This window comes from Meleagris gallopavo, chromosome 3, assembly GCF_905368555.1.
Source record: "Meleagris gallopavo chromosome 3, MGAL_WU_HG_1.1, whole genome shotgun sequence".
In the NCBI taxonomy this organism is placed as follows: Eukaryota; Metazoa; Chordata; class Aves; order Galliformes; family Phasianidae; genus Meleagris; species Meleagris gallopavo.
The window spans coordinates 44,521,236-44,543,611 of record NC_139406.1 but is presented as its reverse complement, the minus strand read 5'-3'; the positions used below and the strand labels follow the sequence as shown (position 1 = coordinate 44,543,611).

Genomic DNA, 22,376 nt, shown 5'->3' with positions numbered 1-22,376 from the left:
TTTGTTAGTATGTTCAATAACTGTTAAGTGAAGTTTAGACTTCTGCTCGGTCCCTTGCTGTTTGAAAGAGTAGCACATTCACCGAGAGCTAAAAGCACATGTGGAAATTCGCTTAGGAAGTTCACTAAGCTCTGAAGGGAGTAATCTCTGTAGGGAATCTCTCTGAAGGGAGTCATAGAAAGAAAGTGAAAGTTCGCATTGAGGAGCTAGATTTGAATGCACTCTCAAACTGTTTCCAATATTCAGGATTTTTCTTGTTTTAGGCTAGTAGTGTGTTCTTAAGTTTAAAATGCTAAAAGATGCACGGAATTTGCACCATACAGTTCTATTGGAAATACTTGTAAGAAAGCAGAGTAGCAACCTGTTATTGCTTATGAAAGTACAAGAGGGATGGAGAGAATCATAGTATCATAGAATGGTTAGGTTGGAAGGCACCTTTTAAGATCACCTAGTATCTGCCTGCTATAGGCAGGAACACCTCTAGGCCAGGTTGCTCAAAGCCCCATTCAACCTGGTCTTGAATGCTATCAGGGAGGGGGCATTCACAGCCTCCTTGGGCAACCTGTTCCAGTGTCTCATCACCCTCACAGTAAAGAATTTCTTCCTGATATCTAGTCTAAATCTACCTTCTTCCAGTTTAAAGCCATTTCCCCTCATCCTGTTGCTACGTACCCTTACATCCTAAATGAAATAATGAGTGAGAACAAAAACAGTATTTCCCTCATTGTCAGCAGGTGGCTTCATTGCAAAGCTTGAAGTCTTGCAGACATATTCCAAAGACAACCATAAAACACAGCATTTTTTGTTTATAATCTTGCTATTCAGGTTTCTTTTGGAAGTGTTTGTTTTTCTACTACTAAAGCTGTTTTTCGTTTGCATGAGGTTATTGTTGCTGTTTTGTCAGAATAAACATCTCAATGAGAGAGTTTCACAAACATTATGAAGTTTTCTTGGATAAAAGAAAAGGAGGCAGTATTTATTCATATTTTTCCACATGCTTAATTTCTTCACTGGCAAATTGAAGCATTTAATCCCAGCCACTAAGGATACTAGGTAGCACACTGCAGAAAAAAATAAGCTCTGGTTGATGGGTGCCTGAGCAGTTCTCAGTTCACAGAATTCCAGATTTTGGTTCAGTGACGTCTAACCAATTATGTAATTCATGTTATATTTTCTGTAATATTCAAGGTATTTTCAATTGTTTTGCGTCTTTTTCAGCCTTCCATCACTACAGTCCCTCTTGCACTTTTACAAAGAAATTGCAGTGACATGCAAGCTTCAGCTTTAATTTCTTCCTTTGGAAGGCTGACAGTGGAATCTCACTACTTTTGAAAGATTAAAACTGGCATAACTGAGTTTATCAACATACTTGCTCATGATCTAAACCTTTGGTGACACTCTTGTAACATCAGAAATTCAAACACAATAAAAATGGTATTGTTCCCTATTGGTAACCTATTCAATGTTGCAAGAATCCATAGTGTATTAGTCTTTATTGCACAGCCAGCTTAAGTTGCCCTTGTTATCAGAGAAACATTGAATTCCTTTATGGTGTTTTTTTTTTATTTTTTTATTTAGAGGTGAAGAAGTATATTCATACTAAACCATTTAGTCGAAGAATTTACCCTCCTTTTTCATGTTCAGAAATATATCATAAATAAATCACAGAGGACAGGGTGAGCATTCCGCCACCCTTCCTGAGGCTGAATGCAAATTGAGCATTCTGTAGCTGTTATAAAAAGGGATAGGCTTTGCACTAAATAGCAATAGCTTGAAGGTATATCTCAGCCTCCATGAGCATCTCACACCATTAGCTGCAAGTGCTAGAGAGGATTTCATGCTGTTCATTTTCAGCAGATCCAACAAGGGACTTTGAGAACATATTACTTCTGTCCCCTAATGTACAAGGCTGCAACTTTAGCATCTTGCAGAAAACACATTTGCTTCTTGTTCTCCCTCTCCCTTGCTCTTCCCCTCCCGGAAAGAACATTTTCATCTAGCACATTACCTTTATTGTTATAATTTTTACTGAAAATTATTCTAAGTGAAGTTTTACTTAAAGCAACATAGGCAAGGTACACGCTGGTTGTAATTTTTTTTTTCCCCAATTTCTTTTAGGGTTATCACAGGCCGAATCACTACATTGCTACACAAGGTAAGCATTATTACTCCCTAATTTTGGTTATGTGAAGCTAAGAAGTCAATATTCAAGACAGAGAAGGTTCAATCACTTAGTAAAGGCAAGCAAACTGAGTTGTTATAATCCAGTTTTCACATATATCAAGTAAGCAATCCTTTACCTTCATGTTCAAGTACAATTTGGGGTAGAAAAACAACATAAAACCTTTCAGCAGAAGTTACTCATGTTTAGCATATTGTTGTTCGTGTTAGAGGAAGTAAATCATGGCAAAACCCTCAATAAACTTACCAGATGCACAGTAGTGACAGGAAAACTGTCAATACTAGAACTGTATTTTTTAGTATTGTTCAATGACAAGTAGGCTCCAGGTCTTAAAATAAAATACTTTACTTAGCAAGTTTTAGTAGAGTACCCAAAGACACATTACTCTGGCAGGGGAATTCTTCAAAGGGATCTAGAGAGAGAAATTTACTGGACATTTTTTTAAAATCTGCTTGTGAATAATAGCTTCTTTCTTTGTCAACAAATAGGGGAGTTTTCAATTTTTACCCATCTTCAAATACATAATTTTCCCATTCTGATGTAGTTCGTACATGCTTTTAAGCCAAGCTTAGAGCTGGACCAGGTGAGAAAGTCTTCTGCTTAATCATATTATCCAACCACATGCCATTCTCTTGCCTGTGCTTGGATACTACTGCTCAGAGAGAATCTCCTCTGCAGTAGGTTTTATGTAACAAAGCTTCCTGTATTTTCCAGTGGACCTGAAGAAGTTGAGCTACATCCACATACGTTATTTCAAAATGCGCCCAGAGTCCCAGCTGGAATACTGGGAATAATAAGCTTAGAATAATCTCGTTGGATTTAGAGGTGATATACACTTTTTAAATGATGTTTTATCAAGGCACAGAGTTATCTGTTTCAAATAAGAGCTCTTATTGTGCATGTGTTTGCCTCCTATGTATTCCGGTGTCTGCAGCCTCCAGTCCCCACTTTTATCAGTGGGAAGCTATTTAACTCTGCTGTTCTGTACTTCAGAGCTGAACAGTCTCAGATAACTGTTGGGAAGGATGTAAAACCACCTCACCACTATCTTACTGTTTTAGACCAGAATTAAAATTTGAGGTTTTAGAACTTGAGCCATTTAAATGTGCTTCTTCTTCCAGATCTATTATCCAATCACCACATCATTCATTCCACAGTCTTTCTTTGTATAAGTAAGAGAGAATACTAGGACAAAAACAGAGCGCGTGATTAGTTCACTCTAGGCCTTTACAGCTTCTTCTTCTGAGAAGAAATGGATCAATCCATTTAACCTTTACCTGATGGTATTGTTTTTTCACCTGAATCCTGAAATTAAAAGATATGTATTTGACATTTTACTTGGAGGGTTGTTTTTTTTTTTTTTTATCAGGATGTTTCCCAGATCTTTCTGACAGCTTTCTGGTAGACCAGATATCTCTGAAGCAAGTTCTAATGGTTTCAGTGCAACTTTATCACTCATCACAATATTTGGATAGCAAATAGAAGCGTGAGGCATTTGTGCTTTAGCTTTTGAAGCTAAGCATTGAATGCAATATTGTACTAAAAGTCTATGTACTAGGTCCAGTAGCAACCCTCAACATATTATTAGCCACACCTATTTTCTATCATAGTGTCAAGGAGAAGTACCTAGTCAAGATGAATAAGAATACTACAAATTTTCTTCCAGGATGTAAAGGAAATGTAGCTGTTTCAGCTGTCATTCTTCCATGCAGGTGCCATCAGTTTTTTCTGTGTAGATGCAGTGTAGAGCATGTCAGGGTACCTAACCATTCCCACAGTGCAATGAGTGAGAAAGTGACTGTCTTCTGATCATAAAATCTATTTTCAAATGGGCATACAATTTACATCAAATTCAAAAATTATGTCAGCGAGTTTTCTGAAGGATTGCCTCTTCAACATCTTATTTTTTAAGGCCAGCTAGGAAGCAGATTTGTAGCTCTGCTTTGGGGGAAATGAAGAACACTGATTTAAAGAGGTTTATGTTCTCTAGGTGGCTCTGATGAAGAATCATGAGAAATTTTTTTTCCCTTTCTCTGTCTCAGCTTTTCAACCTGTAAAATAGTGTTAAAAATACTCATCTGCTTTATAAAGCTTTCTTCAGTGTTGTGATAGATGCAGCTGTGTCAAGGCTACTTACTGTGATTCTCCAGCATTCCTGCTTCCTGACAAAGCCTTTGCACAACAGTCTCTGCCTTTTGCAAAGGTGATAAGGTAACTGGGAATAATCTCTAAAACTCCTTTAAAGCTCTATATGAGCTATGAAAGGAGAGGTATTTGTTTTACACTCCCAATAGAGGATGCCTCTTTATGTCTTCTGTAGTAGTAAGCCTGTCAGGATCGATAGCTTGCTGATATAGCCAAAGATGTTCGTGCTGTTTCTGAACACATTTTCATGTAGATATGTATAAACACATCAATTAAGCTCCATGTTTAATTCCCTTGATGTCTACTTTACATCAGTCTTAAAATAACTTCTCCCATTCTCCCTTTTCTCTTCCACCACATCTTTCACAGGTGCACATACCTATTGTTCTTTGAAGGAAAATATCATTACATGAGTCAGTTTGAAATCTCTGAGGAGTTAGAATGATTGATATTTAATTTTCCTATGTTCCTCTTAAGCTGCATTCAACATATCAAGTGTTAATGAGCAAATATAATTGTTTGAAGTAAAAAAATAGCAAATGTAATCAGTTTGTAATAGACTACCAATCTGCTTTTAACAGAGCTGAGAGTTGCATAATCACTTGTTTATTTACTGTGTTGCTGTCTTCCATACTAACCACAGTTTGACACACAGACTAGTGTCTTCCACCTTGGCATTCTTAGCATACTGCTGCTAGTGTTATTAAGGTAGATAAATGTAATTTAAAATAATCTAAAAAAGGATTTTCTTGTGTTGTAAGAGTAATACATCCAAAATGCGCATTTTCAATTGGAAAATTAGCATCATTTTTCCTCTATGTGGTAAGTATAATGTGACTGATAAACTGAAATTACATCTAGTACAGACTTTTGGTGATCTTCTGTAATTGGTATCAACAGATGGATTCCGCACCTGAGACACCGAGATTAAAGAGAATCTTTTGTCACAAGCCAGAATATTGGGTCATGCAGAACCAGCAAGCTGTGGCAATTTAAAATTCTCTGCTTTGTTTTATATATCCCTTGTTTCCGTGGGTATAATTCTTTAAAATTCTTTTATGGCAGATCGTCAAGCTCTTTTATGATCTGTTCAATTTACTACTAGCTAGTTGTTTCTTTTCTCCAGAAATTAGGTGATCAATGAATTTTAACCAAGTCCTTTAGTGAGTGCAGTAGGTTTAATATCTGTACAGTACTTCACACAGTCTGCTGAATTTTCCTATTATCAGATGAATGTTGTTGATCTTGTATGTCTCACCCTGATTACCAAGCAGAAAAAATTTATCTTTTCAGTATTTACATGTTATCTTTTCTTTGAAGTTCACATAGTCAATTGAGCTATGACTTCTTCTAACAAGTCTCTACCAGTGGTTTTGCAATGCTTCCTCCACCACTGCACCAGTAACCCTAAATGAGTGACAAATGAATATTAATATAGTGCTACAACATCATTCATTGCCATTTCTACCAGGGCTGGTTTTCAAGCAGATGAATCATGTGTGAAGAAGCAGTTATCCACATGCAAGCTGCACTTCTTTATATGTGAAGTACATTCATCTCAGCATCTCTGATTTTTCAGTGAGGTATTCGGCTCTGGAGCAGACACATTTCACGCCAAAGCAGGGAATTGCTTCAACTGATTGAGGGGTAGCCCAGCAAGGGAGCAGCTGCCAGGAGCCATTGTCCTCCACGTGGCAGCAATGTTCTGATGTGGTGAGGTTGGAGTCAGGAACCTGCCTGTAGGGAGCACGGTGAACAGGACGAGCAAACAGGGTGTCATGCATCAGAAGGGCATGGCGTGGCAATTCACACGGGGCAGGTGAGCAGGGAGGGCAAGAAGGGCCCTTCCACTTGGGAAACTGACTCACCTACAGGCTGCCTCCCAGACAGCGAATCTAGCCATGCTCTCCACTAGGCAGAAAGCTCTGGCAAGAAAGAATATGGTGACTCAGACAGAGCGCCCACTTAAAAATATGGTGGTTCAAGTACCTGGCTGCAGCGAGTGCCTGAGCCTGTTGCTGCTGGTGAAGGGCAGCAGAAATTCCACCTGAATGTGTTGTGAGCAGGTGAATGATATGTTGAATATGGTGGTGGAGCTGAAGGAGGAGGTTGAGAGATTAAGGGGTATCAGAGAGTGCTGCTAGAGATAGATTGTTGGAGTAACTCTCTGCTGAACTTGTGAGGAAGACACAAGGGTGATACCCTCCAGATGGTGGTGGACCCCCTCCTCCTCAGATCATCAAGGCAATTTAAGGGAAGAGGAGGAGTGGAAACAGGTCCCAGCTTGGCATCATAAGCTACCTCCATCCCAACCTACTTTGGCTCCCCATATGCTCCTGCATAATAGGTTTGAGGTTCTGGAACTAGAGGGAGAGGTAACAGAGGATGTGATGGGGGGTCCACCCGTGAGGTTGTCTAGGATGAGGCAGTCGACTCAGCACCTCAAGACTGCCTCCACCAAGAAGGACAGAAGGGTGATTGTTATAGGCAACTCCCTTATGAGAGGAATGGAGGGCTCTATATATTGGCCTGACTCTACCTGCAGGGAAGTGTGCTACCTCCCTGGGGCTTGGGTCAGGGATATTTCTAGGAAACTTCCAAATCTGATTCACTACTCTGATTATTGTCCTTTATTGATAGTTCAGGCTGGCAGTGCTGAAGTCACTGAGATAAGCCTGAGGATTATCAAAAAGGACTTCAGGGGATTGGGAGAGTTAGTGGATGGAGTGGGCATCATTTTCCTCTGTCTCTTCAGTGGCAGGAAAGGATACTGAGAGGAGTAGGAAACCCATCTCATAAACACGAGGCTGGTGCAATCTCAAGGATTTGGGATTTTTTTTACCTGGGGTGATTTACTCAGTGCCTGGCCTGACGGCTGCAGGTGGGTCTCACCTGATTCAAAGGGGGAAACGGATCCTAGCCCAGGAGATGGGCTGAAGCCAAAGATGAAGTTGTTTCTTGGAATGAAAACATGAAAATAGGATGAATTTCGACAAGGTAAAGTGCCAGATCCAGCACATTGGCTACAACAACACCAGGCAGCGCTATAGGCATGGGGCAGAGTGGCTGGAAGATTGTGTAGAGGAAACGGACCAGGGGATGTTGGTTGACGCTCAACTGGACATGAGCCAGTAATGTGCCCAGGTAGCTAAGAAGGCCAATGGCATCCTGGCTTGTATCAGAAATAGTGTTGCCAACAGGAGCAAGGAAGTAGTTGTACCTCTGTACTCGGCACTGATGAGGCCACACCTTGAGTACTGTGTTCAGTTTTGGGCCTCTCACTGCAAGAAAGACAATGAGGCCCTGGAGCGTGTCCAGAGAAGGGCAACAAAGATGGTAGGGGTCTGGAGCACAGGCTTTATGAGTGGCAGATGAGGAAACTGGGGTTATTTAAGTCTGGAGAAGAGGAGGCTCAGGGGAGACCTTAGTGCTCTCTACAACTACCTGAAGGGAGATTGTGGTAAGGTAGGAGTCAGCCTCTTCTCCAATGTGACTAGCAATAGGACTGGAAGGAATGGCTTCAGGTTGTACCAGGAGAGATTCAGGTTAGACATTAGGAAATACTTCTTCTCCAAAAGAGAGGTGAGGTGCTGGAATGGACTGCCCAGGGAGGAGGTGGGGTCACCATCTCTGGAGGTGTTCAAGAAGCATTTAGATGTTGTACTGAGAGACATGGTTTAGTGGGAAATATTGGTGTTAGCTGGATAGCTGAACTGGATGATCATGGAGGTCTTTTCCAACCTTGGTGATTGTATGATTCTCTGACTTCAGAACACTCTTCATGGGTCAGATTCTGAGTTTCTCAGCTTGCTGCAGCACATACAGGAACCTGTTTTAAAATGTTTTGTTCAAATATTTCAGAGAAGTTTAATGACTGTAAAAAGTTACTTTTGAAAACAAAGCAGCTTTAGATTTAATAGCTCAGTGCAGCCTTTCAACCTCTTCTTTTTCAGCATTTAATTGCAGATGCTAAACTGTTTCACTTTGTGTATTACTGGTTATGGAGACAAACGTCAACTCAAGTTTCAGTCAGGAGGAGTTTTTTAAGTAGAAGTTATAAACTTCTGAAAATAAATATTTACAATGGAAGTATTTATACAGTCTTCACTACAGCAGCATAAACTTGCCACTATAATAACCCCTTTCGTTTTCCTTCTCTTTTCTGTAAAATGTGTCTTTCTCCCACACTCTACTATATATGTTGTGTGAACATTTTAATAAGGGTTTTCAGAAACAAAAATACATTTTCTTTCAAACTGAAAGTTCCCTTTCAGGCATCTGAAGGAGAAATATTGCTTTGAATAATAATACTCTTAACTTTCTTGGCACATTTTTTTGTTTTTATTTACCAGAAAGTTGACAGAACTACAGCAGTGTGGAAGCTCCACACTTATCTTTACAAAGAAACTTCTGCTGCCATGGTTTTAGCCTCCAGATGAAAATTAACATTTGAAATTACTTCAGGAAAAATTGAAAAAACAACTGAGAAAGATAATTCTACATAATTTTTCAGCTCTCTACAAGCTGGTGTAGGACAGTCCTCACAGACGGCTGTAAGAAATGAATGAATTCCATATAACTGTACTCATCTTAAAGATTTAACTGTGTTTGATGGTGTTCTTTATTTCCTTATCATCAAAATGTTAAAAGGATGATTAAAGCCATCTGACTTAAGTGAAGGAGATAAACTGATTCTTGTGCAGTGCATTGAATAGACAAAACTTTCTGAGACATGTCCTTCACCTGTTCTGCAATAGTGCTGACAAATGGCAAAGCCATTACTTTTCTTTCACACTACATACAAAAATAATATGCCCTTTGTATATGAAAGTGATATGCGCAGTTTTTACTGTGGTACAGTATGGCAAGTTCATCAGACCTGTTTTACTGCCATTTCCCAGCACAGGTTGATGATGGTAATGCTAGATTTTGAGCAGCTTTTGAAATTTGTTACTTTTACTAGTGTTGAGGACCAAAGCAGATAGTTCTTCCTTCAAACAAACCTTTCCAGGTTGCACCTGGACTTGTGCAAAGCATCTGATAGTGTGCTGCACAGTGTTAATTTTTCTGTATTGGAGAGACATGGATCTGATAGCTGATTCACTCTGTGGATAAGGATCTGGCTGAATGGTTGCAGTCACAGTGTTGCAGTCAACAGCTCAAGGGCCAGGTAGAGATCAGTGACAAATGGTGTTCTTTCTAGTTCATTAATGGCACCAGTATAATTTAACATCTTTGTTGGTTACATGTATGGTGGAATTGATTATACCCTCAGCAAGTCTGTGGATGATGCCAACTTACGTGGTGTAATGCTGGAGGGAAGGGATGCCATCCAGAGGGACTTGGACAGACTTGAGAGGTGGGGCTGTACCAACCTCATGAGGTTCAACTTTGTCAAATACAAGGTTCTTCACCTGTCTCAGGGCAATCCCACAGTACAGGTTAGGTAATGACCTACTGAAGAAGAGCTGTGTGCAGAAGGACTTGAGGATCCTGGAGAACAACATGTTGGCCATGAGCCAGCAGTTCATCCTTGTGGCCAAGAAGGCCAATGGTATTGTGCGGTGCATCAAAAGGAGCATGGCCAGCAGGTCGAGGGAGGTAATCGTCTGCTTCTATTCTGCCTGTTGAGTCCTCATTTAAACTACTGTGTCCAATTCTGGGCTCCCTAGTTCCAAAAATACAGGAATCTCCTAGGAATCCAACGGAACACCGCAAAGATGATAAAGAGCATGGAGCATCTCTCATATAAGGAAAGGCTGAGTAACCTGTTCAGCCTGGGGAAAAGAAAACTGAGAGAGGATCTGATAAATGTTTATAAATATCTAAAGGGAGATGGGATGCAAATGGATGAGGCCTGGCTCTTCTTGGTGATGTGCAGCAACAGGACAAGGAGTAATGGTCTAAAGCTTGAAATAGGAAGTTCTGTACTAACACGTGGAAGAACCTCTTTACAGTGAGTGTGACAAAGCACTGACACAGGCTGCCAGAGAGGTTGTGGAATCTCCTTCTATGGAGATATTCAAGACCCGTCTGGACACTTACCTATGTGATCTATTGTAGGATACCTGCTTTAGCAGAGGGGTTGGACTCAGTGATCTCTTGAGGTCCCTTCCAACCCCTGTGATTCCATTATTCGATTAGGTGATTGTCTCCCTCTAGCCCACTCTTGTGAGCCCCACCTGGAGTACTTCATCTGGCTCTGGATCCCACAGCATAAGAAGAAAATCAGGCTGTTGGAGCAGGTCCAGAGGAGGTCCACAAGAATGATAAGAGGGCTAGAGCACCTATCTACTAACTAAAGACTAAAGGAGCTGGACTTGTTCACCTGGAGAAGAGAAGGCTTTCAGGCCTTCTCTAGTGGAATACGATTTCTGTCAGGGAGTGTAGCGTGACAAGAGGTAATGATTTTAAACTAAAAGAAGGTCTACTTAGATAAGATGTAAGGAAGAAATTCTTCAGTGAGTCACTGGAACAGGCTGTCCGGAGAAGCAGTACATGCCCCATCCCTGGAAGTGTTGAAGGCCAGGCTGGATGGGGCTTTTGGCAACTTGATCTGGTGGGAGGTGCTCCTGCCTATGGCAGAGAAGGGTCTAGTTAGGTGATCTTAAGTCCTTCCAACCCTTCCAAACATAGAATCAATTTTGTGATTCTGGCAATGTCTAATAAAACCTGGTAACTATCAAAGTCAACTCTTTAACAGTTGCCACATTGTGGTACTTGAGAACAACTTTCTCCCTGCTTTTTTGTTTATTACAGGAGATTTTAGTAATAACTCTGTTCGAATAATTGGTTTTTCAGCGTTTTCATGACTTCCATTTTTCTGTCTTTATCTTAATCAACTCTTTAATAGTTCCATCTTTATAAAAAGTTATCCCAGTTGCTTTCCATGAAGGGTGGAACTCTAAATGCAGAGCTAATGGTTTTCTAACAGATCAAAGTCTGTCTTAGAGTCTGTTACAGTGTTACACTTCTCCAGACCTTTGTGAGGAGACAAATTAGAACATCTCAAAAAAAGTGCTGATGGATCCATTACTAGATAGAGTCACTTACATTCTTACAAATGATTATCTATGTTTTGCATAAAATACATGCTTGCCTTTGTAAACACTTTGAAAGTAACAGCAACCAATAGAAATGATACTGAATACTTACTTAATAGTGCACTAGAATCTTTTTTGTTGTTTAGATTTAGATTTAGGGAGGATTTATAGAGCATCAGTCTTAGAAACTTACTTCATCTGCCCATATTTTTAGGGCATGCAAATTATGAAAAGCTGATGTTTGATTTTATGGTGTCCATCTCAATAAGAAATCAGTGATAAGTTGGACTTGATAGGGAAGGTACTTGGCAGTCTTGATGAAGTACTGTTAGCATGCCTGTCTATCACAGAGTCTAATACTAAGGCAGAAGAAAGAGCAGAGAAATACTATTTGTCAGGAAAATCACAACGTCAAAGCATCTTTTTGTCTGTGAAGTCTGTTTTTCAGCCCGTCTTCAGCAGCATGGAGGAAACTTGGCATCAGGAGTGAGAAGGCTTTTGGACTTATCATTTGCCAAAAGAAAAGGATGCAGCAAATTCACAATGTCTTTCAGAAACAAATGTATCCAGAAACAAATAAGACAGTTATTTTTTGCTTTACCATACAAACTCTTTCAAACTTGTCCTGAGAGAATTTTTATGTCAGTCAGATTTCATATTTTCTATAATTATTCTGAAGTTAGAAGGAAAATCAACAAACGCGTGTTTATTTGTTAACGAGCCTCACACACCTTTTAATTTGTCTAGTATCTTTTGGATTCTGAGTATTGCCATAACTTCTGAGATCTATTAAAAAATACTATGTTTACTGAGAAAGAAATCAATTTACCACCATTCTCCAGCCTAAAGTAGAAAAATACATGGTGAGTAAAACTTCTTACTCAGGAGATAGCTGTAAGGATAACAAATTTTTTCTCTTAAATGGTTCTGCTAGCATCTTTACTTAAACTTTAATGTTGCCTAAATTATCTTGTTTTTTCATCTGGTAAAGTGTTCATATTAATGCACTTAAACTTTCTGCACAAGTTTAAAGAATACAGCATCTGAGTGTCTTACTCACAAGCATGGGCAACATTCCTTCACAGTATTCTCCCGGGGAAAAATAAAAGAAGGAAGTAGCCAGAATGAACTCATATTTTTGAGCTGAAGAATAGTGATTATTTTATCACATCCTGATGCTTATGATTGACTCAACGTGAAAACAGAAAAGTAGAAATGGAAAGAACTAATTAGGTTCTTTTGTCCATTCCCTAAGGTATCTTCTACTGAAGGGATAAAATAATTTTAAAGTTCTCATCCATCATCAAAATTGATTCTGCATTAGAAGTTAGAAGAGCTCCATCCAACAAATCAACTACCTAAGACTTTTAAGTTGGAAAATGTTACAGGCAACGTACTTTTTTCTAAACTAACTCTCAAGCTCAGATGGACTTGTTAGAATGGGTGCTTTAAAGGTATTCCAATTTCCATGCTGCAAGTCAGCCTTACTGGGAAAAAAAATGCACAAATTAGAAGCTAAAAGAAGAATGCACAAGTAAGAAATTAAAGGTTTTTTGCTAGAAAGCATTGATTCAGCTAAACTGAAATTTTCTGTTGGACTGCTTTGACAAAGTTCAGGTTCAAACTTTGGACACAAGACTCCAGGTGTGATGTACCAGTCAGAGACCTAGCTACAGATGGGCAGCCAACATCTCACATTTCTATTCGATCTGATTCAATTTTAACCCAGGCCTCAGTTTTCCAGGAGTCCTGTGCTGCTTATTTACATTCTTGGCTGTAATTAAATGATTAAACGTCTGGAGGGCATGGAGAGTCCATGCATGAGTAAGACCAGCTTCTGTTCTGTAACCACTGCACTCTAATGGAAAGTGCAACATCAGGGCCCTGTAGTTACAAGTGCAGTTATTGAAAGTGTTCCTGTTTCATAGCAGAAAAAAATGAAACACTTCCTGCAAGCCATTGCCTAGCAGTGCTCCCTGAACAGCTGTGTGAGATTAAGTTTCAAGACCCTAGCCTTATTCGGGTATCACCAGGGGATACCTGGTCTTCACCAGGGGATTCCTAACCTCTGGGAGTTCTGCATAGTTTACTCTTACTACTGTAATGCAAAATTTGAAAAATACTGGATTTATTGCAGTCTGGAAAAGGGGAAAAAATGTTAATGAGAGGAACAGAGCATTTAACATCTCTGATGTATGGCAAATTATATGAAAGAAAGTTCTCTAATTATACAGGATGAACAACATTAAAAATAGGGGTGGGGAGGAGAAGAGGAGCTTTTCCTTTCCTGACATGGAGATCAGAAAAAACAGCTTGCCTGAATGTTGTTATGACACAGATGTAGTCAGTAGTACTATGTACATGGCCTTCATTGCATTTAACTTTGCCTAATCTCAGGCTGAGTAGGTCTGGGCAATTTCTGTGGGCAGCAGTTCCTCTCTTCCTAATCTGCAATCTGTCTGTGAGTAGTCAAAAGGTGTTAAGGGGAGCATGCTATTTATTCTTTGGAAATTCATATGACATTTTCATTTTTAATGAAATATAATACAGAACAAACTGAGCTAGTATTGGAATTTTGGCCACAGAGAAATGTCAATCAATAAGTGTATAACACTTTATTTGATGGAAAGTTAGCTGGTATCATTAGCTACCAGCATTATAAAAATGTCTTATATAGCACCTGTCAAGTCTGTCTCAGATTTAAAAATATATTTCAGTGCAGCATTGGCTTGTTTCTGAAGATGGTGGAAATAGTAATATTGAGAAGGGACAGTTAAGATTACGTGGAAATAGTGAAGGAGCTGGCACGTTTTGATTTCTTCATATTATATCAGACCTGTTTGGTTCATTCTGCCTCTACCTTGCCTCCCACTGTCTTTCCAGGCATGTTTAGATCGTGACTGAGAAGCAGGAATGCCTTGTGTGCATTCATGTGCATTTAATATGTAAGGCAGATTTTACTACAGTAGAGCTCTATTTGAGATGGTGCCATAACACAGACAAAATAACGCATAGAGATATGTATTGTTCCTGCCCAGTTAGTTCTGTAACAAGGAATAAAAGAAAATGCTGTCTAATATTCCAGTGAATAAGTACGACACTCCAATAAAGCTTTCTAACTACTCACAGAAACACTGCAAAGTAGGATTAGAGGAAATACCGGCATGATAAATCATCCAGCTCCAGGCAATGAGTGGTTGGTACCTCCTTGCCTGGAGCTGAATATATGTATGTATACACGCATTTATAGAATACATATGAATACATATTTTGAAGTTGATTATCAATTCCCAATAAAAAAAGTCTCTAGAATTATCAGTTATGCCATTGCTCAAAGAATGTTTTTGAAGCATTTCCATATTAAGTGGGAGTTTAGAATGATGCGGTTTTCTTTAATTTCAGCTGACTATGAAGCATTTGCATAAATTTCATGAAACAATAGTGCTGTAACTCATGACTATTGTATGTTGTAATGAGCTTGTTGTAGGCCAAATATTTCTATGTTCCTTTTATTTGGAAAGAGATAGAGAATTGGCAGGTCAGTCTCTTCTATTTCTTCTTCCCGTTTAAGACCTAGTGCTGGCTACTCAAAATGTAGGAGTCGGTGGTACAGAAGGCCAGCCAAAGCACTGGTCAGTCCCACGGGAGTAGCAGGTAACATTTCTGCTTGCACCTCAGTCACTTAGTAGTCTAAGCCTCATTTGAAGCTAATGGGACTTGAAAGCGCTTTGAAAATTTCATTTTGTGAAAGCAAATTTTTGCATAGAGCAATCTGCAGCCAGCAGCGCTTGGTGACTCATTGGCTGGCAGCAGGTTGCATTTAGTTTGTGCTTGAAAATCAGCCAATTACTATTCACTGTGCTGTCCCTCGGCTGATAATGAGAGATGGTTGTGTTTTCCCTGAACGATGGATACAGTAGAAGGCATCTACATTGCCAGTAGCTGCATTGGGCAGGATTTGTCCCAGTAAATTATTTCAGCTTTCTTTATAAGCAGTATGTTCCTGAAATGTCAAGCTAACAAGATTCAGTCAGATCTGTGTCCTATTGACAATGCGTCTACGGTGAGGAAATCATGAAGAAACTTACTTTAAATTCATAGCTCAGTCCTGATTAACCCACTTGTGTGTAGTTGAGGTGGCATTCTGTGGAATAGTGTGGCTGCATACTGTGGATTTTTTATTCTTTGGATTGTAGGATAATATCATTGCAAAAGGCCAAAAAAAAAAACAGTACTAGCTACTACTCATCTGTAAGTAATGCATGTGATTGATAAACATGGTACGTTCTGAAGCCTGGTGGTGTTGGGAGCAACTGAACATTTAGTTATTGGTTTTGTTTATGATTAAAGTTCTGATAGATTTGTTCCTTAGAAAATAGCATTCTTTCTTACATAAATATCGGTTAATTTCTGCCTTACAAACAAGTGGCTTCTTTCTGCCCCATCTCTGAATTTGCTACCATGGAGGAATCATTCAACTTTTAAAAGGAGAGAGAGGTTTTTTCCATACCTTACATAAAAGTAACCATTGCCTCAGGCTTCTTTGCTTGGGCAGCCTGCTGGCTTAACTTGCTTAATGCCCACCGTCTTTGTTGAAAGTTCATCTGCTGCTTTGTTTATTGGTATTTTTCCAAGACAGAAGAGATTTACAGGAAGGTTTTATTGGGAAGAATAGCATGGCTGTATAATTGCAATATAACCCTGCTGAAGATTACATAATAATTAATATTTGTAAGGCATTCGAAAGCGCCTTTGATATACTATCGCAGTCTGTACCAATGCTATAAATCAGATAAAGTCATAAAAGTGAGAATGTATTTCTTCAGCTCATTGCAGGGTTTTGTTTAAGTTTGTTGAGATTCTCCAGTGCACAAAATGGAGCTGGGATACACAGAAGTGACAAATAACAATAAATACTGAAGTATGGCAGATAGAAACTGGCAATTAATAAATAACAGTGAAGCATTTATGGCTAAATTCTGCCAGTACAAATGTATGTTGCCTTTTATTATGCTAATTCTTACAGTGACTTGCCTACAGGAGACTAGTGACTGTGAATAGATACGCTGCTTTGGGATATTTTTTACCCTCTCCACTGTTTTGGGTTTCTTAAGCAGATCGGTGAGGACTTAAATTAAAGCATTAGAAGGTAATATGACTTTTTTTTTCCCCCATCATTTTTTTATTGACACCTTAAAATACAAAAGTCTGATCTGTGTGTATTTGGTAGCTGTTGAAGAATCATGAGCCTATAGGATTTATTAATATCTCAGTCACAGTTTTATCTCAGACCTAAAATTTATCCACAGTATTGGTAGGAGCATATATACAGTGCCAATAAAAACATACTTCGGTATAGGACTTTAAAAATTATTAAAGTCCATTGAAGTCTATCTCTTTTGTTAGAGAACAAATGCCTACAACTACTTTGAGAAGTTATTGTAGAAAGAGTTTGTGATCACTGCCTGAGTTTTTTAAGGTTGGGTAGTAGAGCTTTGTTCTGGCCTTTGCTGGCTCCATAGAGGCACTAACCCATAGGAACACCTGGAAAGGTGAGAGAAAGTAAAATTCATGATGGCATACGTATTTAAGAAATCCATGGTAAAGACTCTTCTTGACAAATCAGGTTATCAGTAACTGAATATATTCCACTGAGAAACTCACTCTTTCGGGGAGGGCGGAGATGAGACTGAACAAGTGGTTTATCTTGCTAGTTGGTGGGATTCTTTCAACTAAATCAGCACAACCATGATCTGTCACTTTCCTTTTTATTACGCTGGCTATTTCAGAAAGAAGGCTTCTTTATTTTTACCGCATGAAAAAGTGGGACCTAGTTTTATGCACCTTAGTCTACACCCAGTTACATAAATGTGTCCGCAGGTTTTTATAGCTGCCAACCACTGAAGAACTTCCCATGAGGTTACTGGGCAGCTGACAGAGCTGAGTGCTTTGCAAACCTTATCATGTAACAATGTGCCTGTAAATTCCTGTTGGTAAAATGTTAGGCATGTTGCCCTATTAAGTAGGGAAGACAATGCGTTTCAGGTATGGGAAATGTCCTTTGCCTGTGGTCAGTGATATTTGTAGTTTAAAACAGCATTTAACTGCAGTTTTTACAAAACTTTTTTTTCTGATAGGGAGTTTTGCTCTTAACTTCAAATTCTAGCATGGCTAAAAGAGCAAATAGCATGTACTTACACATAATCAGATCACTGGATTGGCAGAGCGTTAGTAACCCAACAATTTTGCTTCCTGCTGTAAATTCTCTCTTAGTTACCTCACTAACAGCTGGTTTGTCCTATTTAAAGGGGTTCATTAGGAAAAAGAGCATTCTTGAATTTTTTAATCTATTAGTTGTGCTCTGTTCTCTTAGTAATTATTTTTTGTTTATTTACCTTTGCTTTTACTCTTTCATATGTATGTTGAGTGATTTGTGCCGCATAATGGGGTTGGGATTTTTTGGCAGTGTATTTGCAAGTTTAATCATTCCTTTGTGGCTTTTCTTATTTCTGCCACACAATCAGAGTTATTAATGAGAAAAAATTCACTGCACCTCAAGTTCATTTTGAAGGGACTATAAGGATTGAGAGCTAACATACAGCTCCCTCTCTATAGGCACATCAGCTTGTTGTCCTTGAGTGCCAAGTTTGTAGGTCATCACAGTAGCAAGGAGCAAGTCTGGCTTCTGTAACAGGTGAAGACAGTTCTCATTGCAGCTGTAACTTCTAAGTGAGTGGACCATTCTACAACCACGTACTCACATGGGGTGGAAGCTGATACTCACTGGAAGGAGGTTTCATAGAATCATAGAATAGCTTGGGTTAGAAGGGGCCTCAAAAATCACACCCCTGCTGTCAGCAGGGTTGCCAGCCTCTAAATCAGGTGTTAGATCAGGTTGCCTAGGGCCCCATCCAACCTGATCTTGAACACCTTTAGGGATGGGGCATCCAAAGCTTCTCTTGGAAGCTGTGCCAGCATTTCACCACCCTTTCTGTGAAAAATTTCCCCCAATGTCTACTCTAAAAATCCTTTCTTTTAGTTTTAAAAAAGTGTCCCATCACTATGTACCCGTGTAGGTTTATTAAACTCTTCTGAAGATTAGGTAGATGTCTGCTGCTGCAGACATGAGTCATGCATCCAGAGTCCATTTCCTCTATGAGCATGTGCTCATAGAGCACATGTGGCTACCTCTGCCCAGTTTTGGAGAGTCTGTGGAACTTAAAGGAATCTGTTCATTTTCAGCACGTTTCTAGCCACGATAGCTATCATCGAATCATTAAGGTTGGAAAAGGCCACTAAGATCATCTAGTCCAACTGTTGATCCCTCACCACCATGCCCACTAAACCATGTCACTGTCATTCAGCTTGGTCTCAAGTGAACTAAGCATTATGTTGTAGATTTGACATTCTGTGCTAGAAGGTTTTAGAAGCTGTTTGTTAAACTGTTTGCTTCTCTAGAAAATGAAAAATTACCCATATGTTTACGAGCCCTAGTCTGAATAAGCACTGAAAACATTTCAGGATTCAGGTTTTACTTCTTTCTTTATGTTTCTGCTGTTTTTTTCCTACATGTTTTTACTATTTTTCAGTATCCTAGGCAAGTTTATAGTATTTAAAATGATCACACACCGCAGTAGCAATACCAGTTGTTAGAAGTGAGTCTCACAACACCAAGTAGAAGAGGTTCCAGAAAGCTCTGTGGGCAGAAGCAGCTTCTTAAGAGTTTAATCCATTCTTAGAAGCTATGTGATTTTCCATTTCCTAATATGCTGGCATTCTCAAAGCAGCAACTAACAACTACTATTATTACAACTAAAGGTCGTGATATATTCTGCTGATCATTTCTTTTGAGGGTTGTTTTTTTTCAATAATGCATTTAATTACCTGGGGGTTTGGGAGGCTGATTTCTTTTTCTTATTTTCCTTTGCTTTTCATCTTTGTTTGGCAGTATGTTGTTGATTTCTTTTTTCACAGCAGCAATTTGTGATACCAACTACTATATTGTGTAACTAATGGGGTACACCACAGGCTTACTGTTAGGCAGTGCAGGGCCTTCTCCTCAGACTTTTCCTCCCACATGAGGGCAACTGCTGAGAACAACCTTCCTGCCTTAACATCTGTTAAGCTGATGCTTAGAACAATTATAGGTCTTTCTTTCCCTACCATGAGTCTCCAGAATCAAATTGTTCAGTTCTTCATGATAATAAATCCTCCAACCCTACATAGCCTCCAATGCTTTTCAATACTGGCTGGAGACAAGTAATAATTTATTCATATGTCAAAAAATAATTTGAAAAATGCCAAGAATAAAAGAAAAATGGGATAGAAAAAAATTACATTCTGAGACTCTAAGGTAGGTTTTTGCGTTGTTGGTTTTTTTTTTTTCCTTTCAATGTCCTGAATGTGAAAGAAGTTTGGAGGCTGGATAAAAGAATTAGAGGGGAAAGGTAAGAAAATACTTGCAGGGAAGTATGAAGTCCTGTCAAACACTTTTAATTATCATTGTTTTATCATTCAGATAGCAAGGTCAGAAAGAGCATACTCAACACTGCAAAACAGGACATTGTGTAAGATGGAACAAAAACTTGCTCATTCTCTGGCCTGAAAAGTTCTGTGTCTTTTTCTAAAGATTTTATTTTCTCATAATCTATTATCTTTTTTCTCTTGTATGTAGAATGACAAATTCAAAATATTTAGGAAGAAAGCAGTGTTTAGCATTTCTTTTCTGTTGAGATTTGTAATTTCAGGATCTGAAGCATAGAAATCTTTAATCATGAGACAAATTATGCTGACTTCGGGAGAGAAAAACAGGAATAAATTGTTGCCAGTTCTCCCAGTGCTGTCAGACGGAAATGACAAAATAGGGCCCAACAGTCTCCAATTTCAAGTGAATCTGTAGGAAAGGAAACTGGAATAACAAGTAAAGAAACTTCTTACATTGGCCCTTCGTTTTTCAAAGATTCTGGCTTCTTATAAGGGGAGAGTAACTGGGCTGTGTAGACAAAGGATTTTTTCTCTGCTTTTTGTGCCTTTACCAAAAACATACTCAAATGAACAATCTTGAAACATTGCAATCCTGCAGAAACACAATGCAGTGGAACCATTTAGATTTTCTTTATTAAACCAGGCTGTGGATCAGGATTCTTGAAGCAACAGAGTTGTTATAATTTTCCTTAATCAAACTAAAATAATCTTAGAAGTGTGTCATGAATTTGCAGACTCCTTTACTCAGTGGAAAATTGCCTCTCCTTACTTCTATTTTTAGCTACATCCCTTCAAGGCTGATAGCAGTAGTAATTCTGCTAAATATTTGTTTGAGATTTGAAATGAAGGAAAGAGCAGTACAGAGACAGCATTTTCCTACAGTGAGGAAAATAGCCTCCTTCTCTTCACCTGGAGGAGAGGTTGGTCCAAAACCTTTCTTATGCTATTGTGACTTTAATTGCCCAGCAACCTACATTATTAAAACAAAAGCACGTTAAACATTCACTGGAATGTTTATTGATTATCTTACTGTAACATCCAAAATTCTGCTTGGAGTATTTCTATATTGTGTATCCAGGACGTTTATGGAGAGGTATCATAGAATCATAGAATCATAGAATGGCCAGGGTGAAAATGACCATAAAGATCATCTAATTTCAACCCCCCTGCTATGTGCAGGGTCGCAAACCACTAGACCAGGCTGCCCAGAACCACATCCAGCCTGGAAGTACAGTGTGTATTGTAGATTCCTACATGATGGAGAGAAACTTAAAGCTGTCATATTTCCAAATGAAATCTCTCAAAAATATCAGTTCTTCTGTGCTGTAAATTAAAAAGATAAGGTCACCGGTTTTGAAGTCACAACAGCAGCATGAGTTTGGTAATTTAGAAACTGTGGTTTTAGATTCTGTTATTTCTTCTATTCTGAGACCTTCTGACATTTCCTGTGTTCTGCCAGTCATAGCTTCCTATTGTTTTAACTGCCTTTATCTCCTGTTACATGAACTACCAAAACAAGTGAAAGACAAGTTGGCTGACTTCAGGGAAAACAGTGAAACTAACTATATATGTAGCACTTCTAAAAGCAGAGAAATTAAGTAAGGGGGAGAACACAGAACATTTCTAAATTGTCTGTGCAAATTATAGATGATCATTCGCTTTGAAATTGCTGAAAATCAAAATATTTTTTTTTAATTCATGTATTTAAAACTATTATCATCGTTTTTCTTTAACTTGACTTCTGAGTAAGTTACATTACGACTGACGTGCTAATAGCCTAATGAGCTGGGTTCTACTTTCCTATAACATTACTGCATTGTTCGCTAAGTACTTGACTTTCGGAATAAAAACTGAATTTTCAAAGAGAGCTCAAAGTACCAAAACTTGGGTGCCAAGCTAACCAAATCTGTCTATGTAAAATTTTGTGATGCTTTGAAACTTACACTTTCTTCACTGGAGGAACACATATGCCACTAACTTACCTATTTGCCCTCCTAGGGATTGCTTTGTGGTATTCCTCTAAATAGGAAGATAATTGCTTACTGCAGTGAGGCAGTTCAGTAATGGATTCAATATGGATGTTAAGTTTGTAGTACTTGATAGTATTTTTCATTTCTTTTTATTGGTCTAGCACTTTTAAACCACTGGTTTCAATTCAGGATGGCACACTGAATGTCAGATAGACACATAAAACATCATGAAAACACATGGGCTAGAAACGAATGGTACCAGGCGTATGTACAGTGATGTAGCTTTTCTGAACATGTTGTGTTTCTGTCACTGACGTTTCCTGTGCTCCTGTGGGCTGGTACCCAGTCTCAGTGCAACACTGGAGAAAGGCCTGTATCTACAAAAGAGTTGTTCAGAGTCGTTCTTCTCTACAAGTATAGCAGAAGATGTCATTTCTGTTGCACACTAGGGTTCTTTACCGCTTTTCCCACTGCTTTGCAAAGTGATATACTGCAGCAAGAAACTATAACTTCTGTTTCACTTCAAGAAGTACAATTTAGGAGCTGGGGTAA

General features: G+C 38.9%; 1 protein-coding gene across 6 annotated transcripts in view; it reads left to right on the top strand.

Annotated features, from left to right (window-relative positions):
- Positions 1-22,376, top strand: part of PTPRM (protein tyrosine phosphatase receptor type M) — a 454,600-nt gene that overhangs the window by 398,679 nt on the left and 33,545 nt on the right. For all 6 annotated transcript variants that reach the window (XM_085220805.1, XM_085220804.1, XM_085220803.1 and 3 more), the window contains one exon: positions 2,119-2,155. In XM_085220805.1, the coding sequence (XP_085076931.1) occupies positions 2,119-2,155 (37 nt within the window). The remainder of the gene's footprint in view (positions 1-2,118; positions 2,156-22,376) is intronic.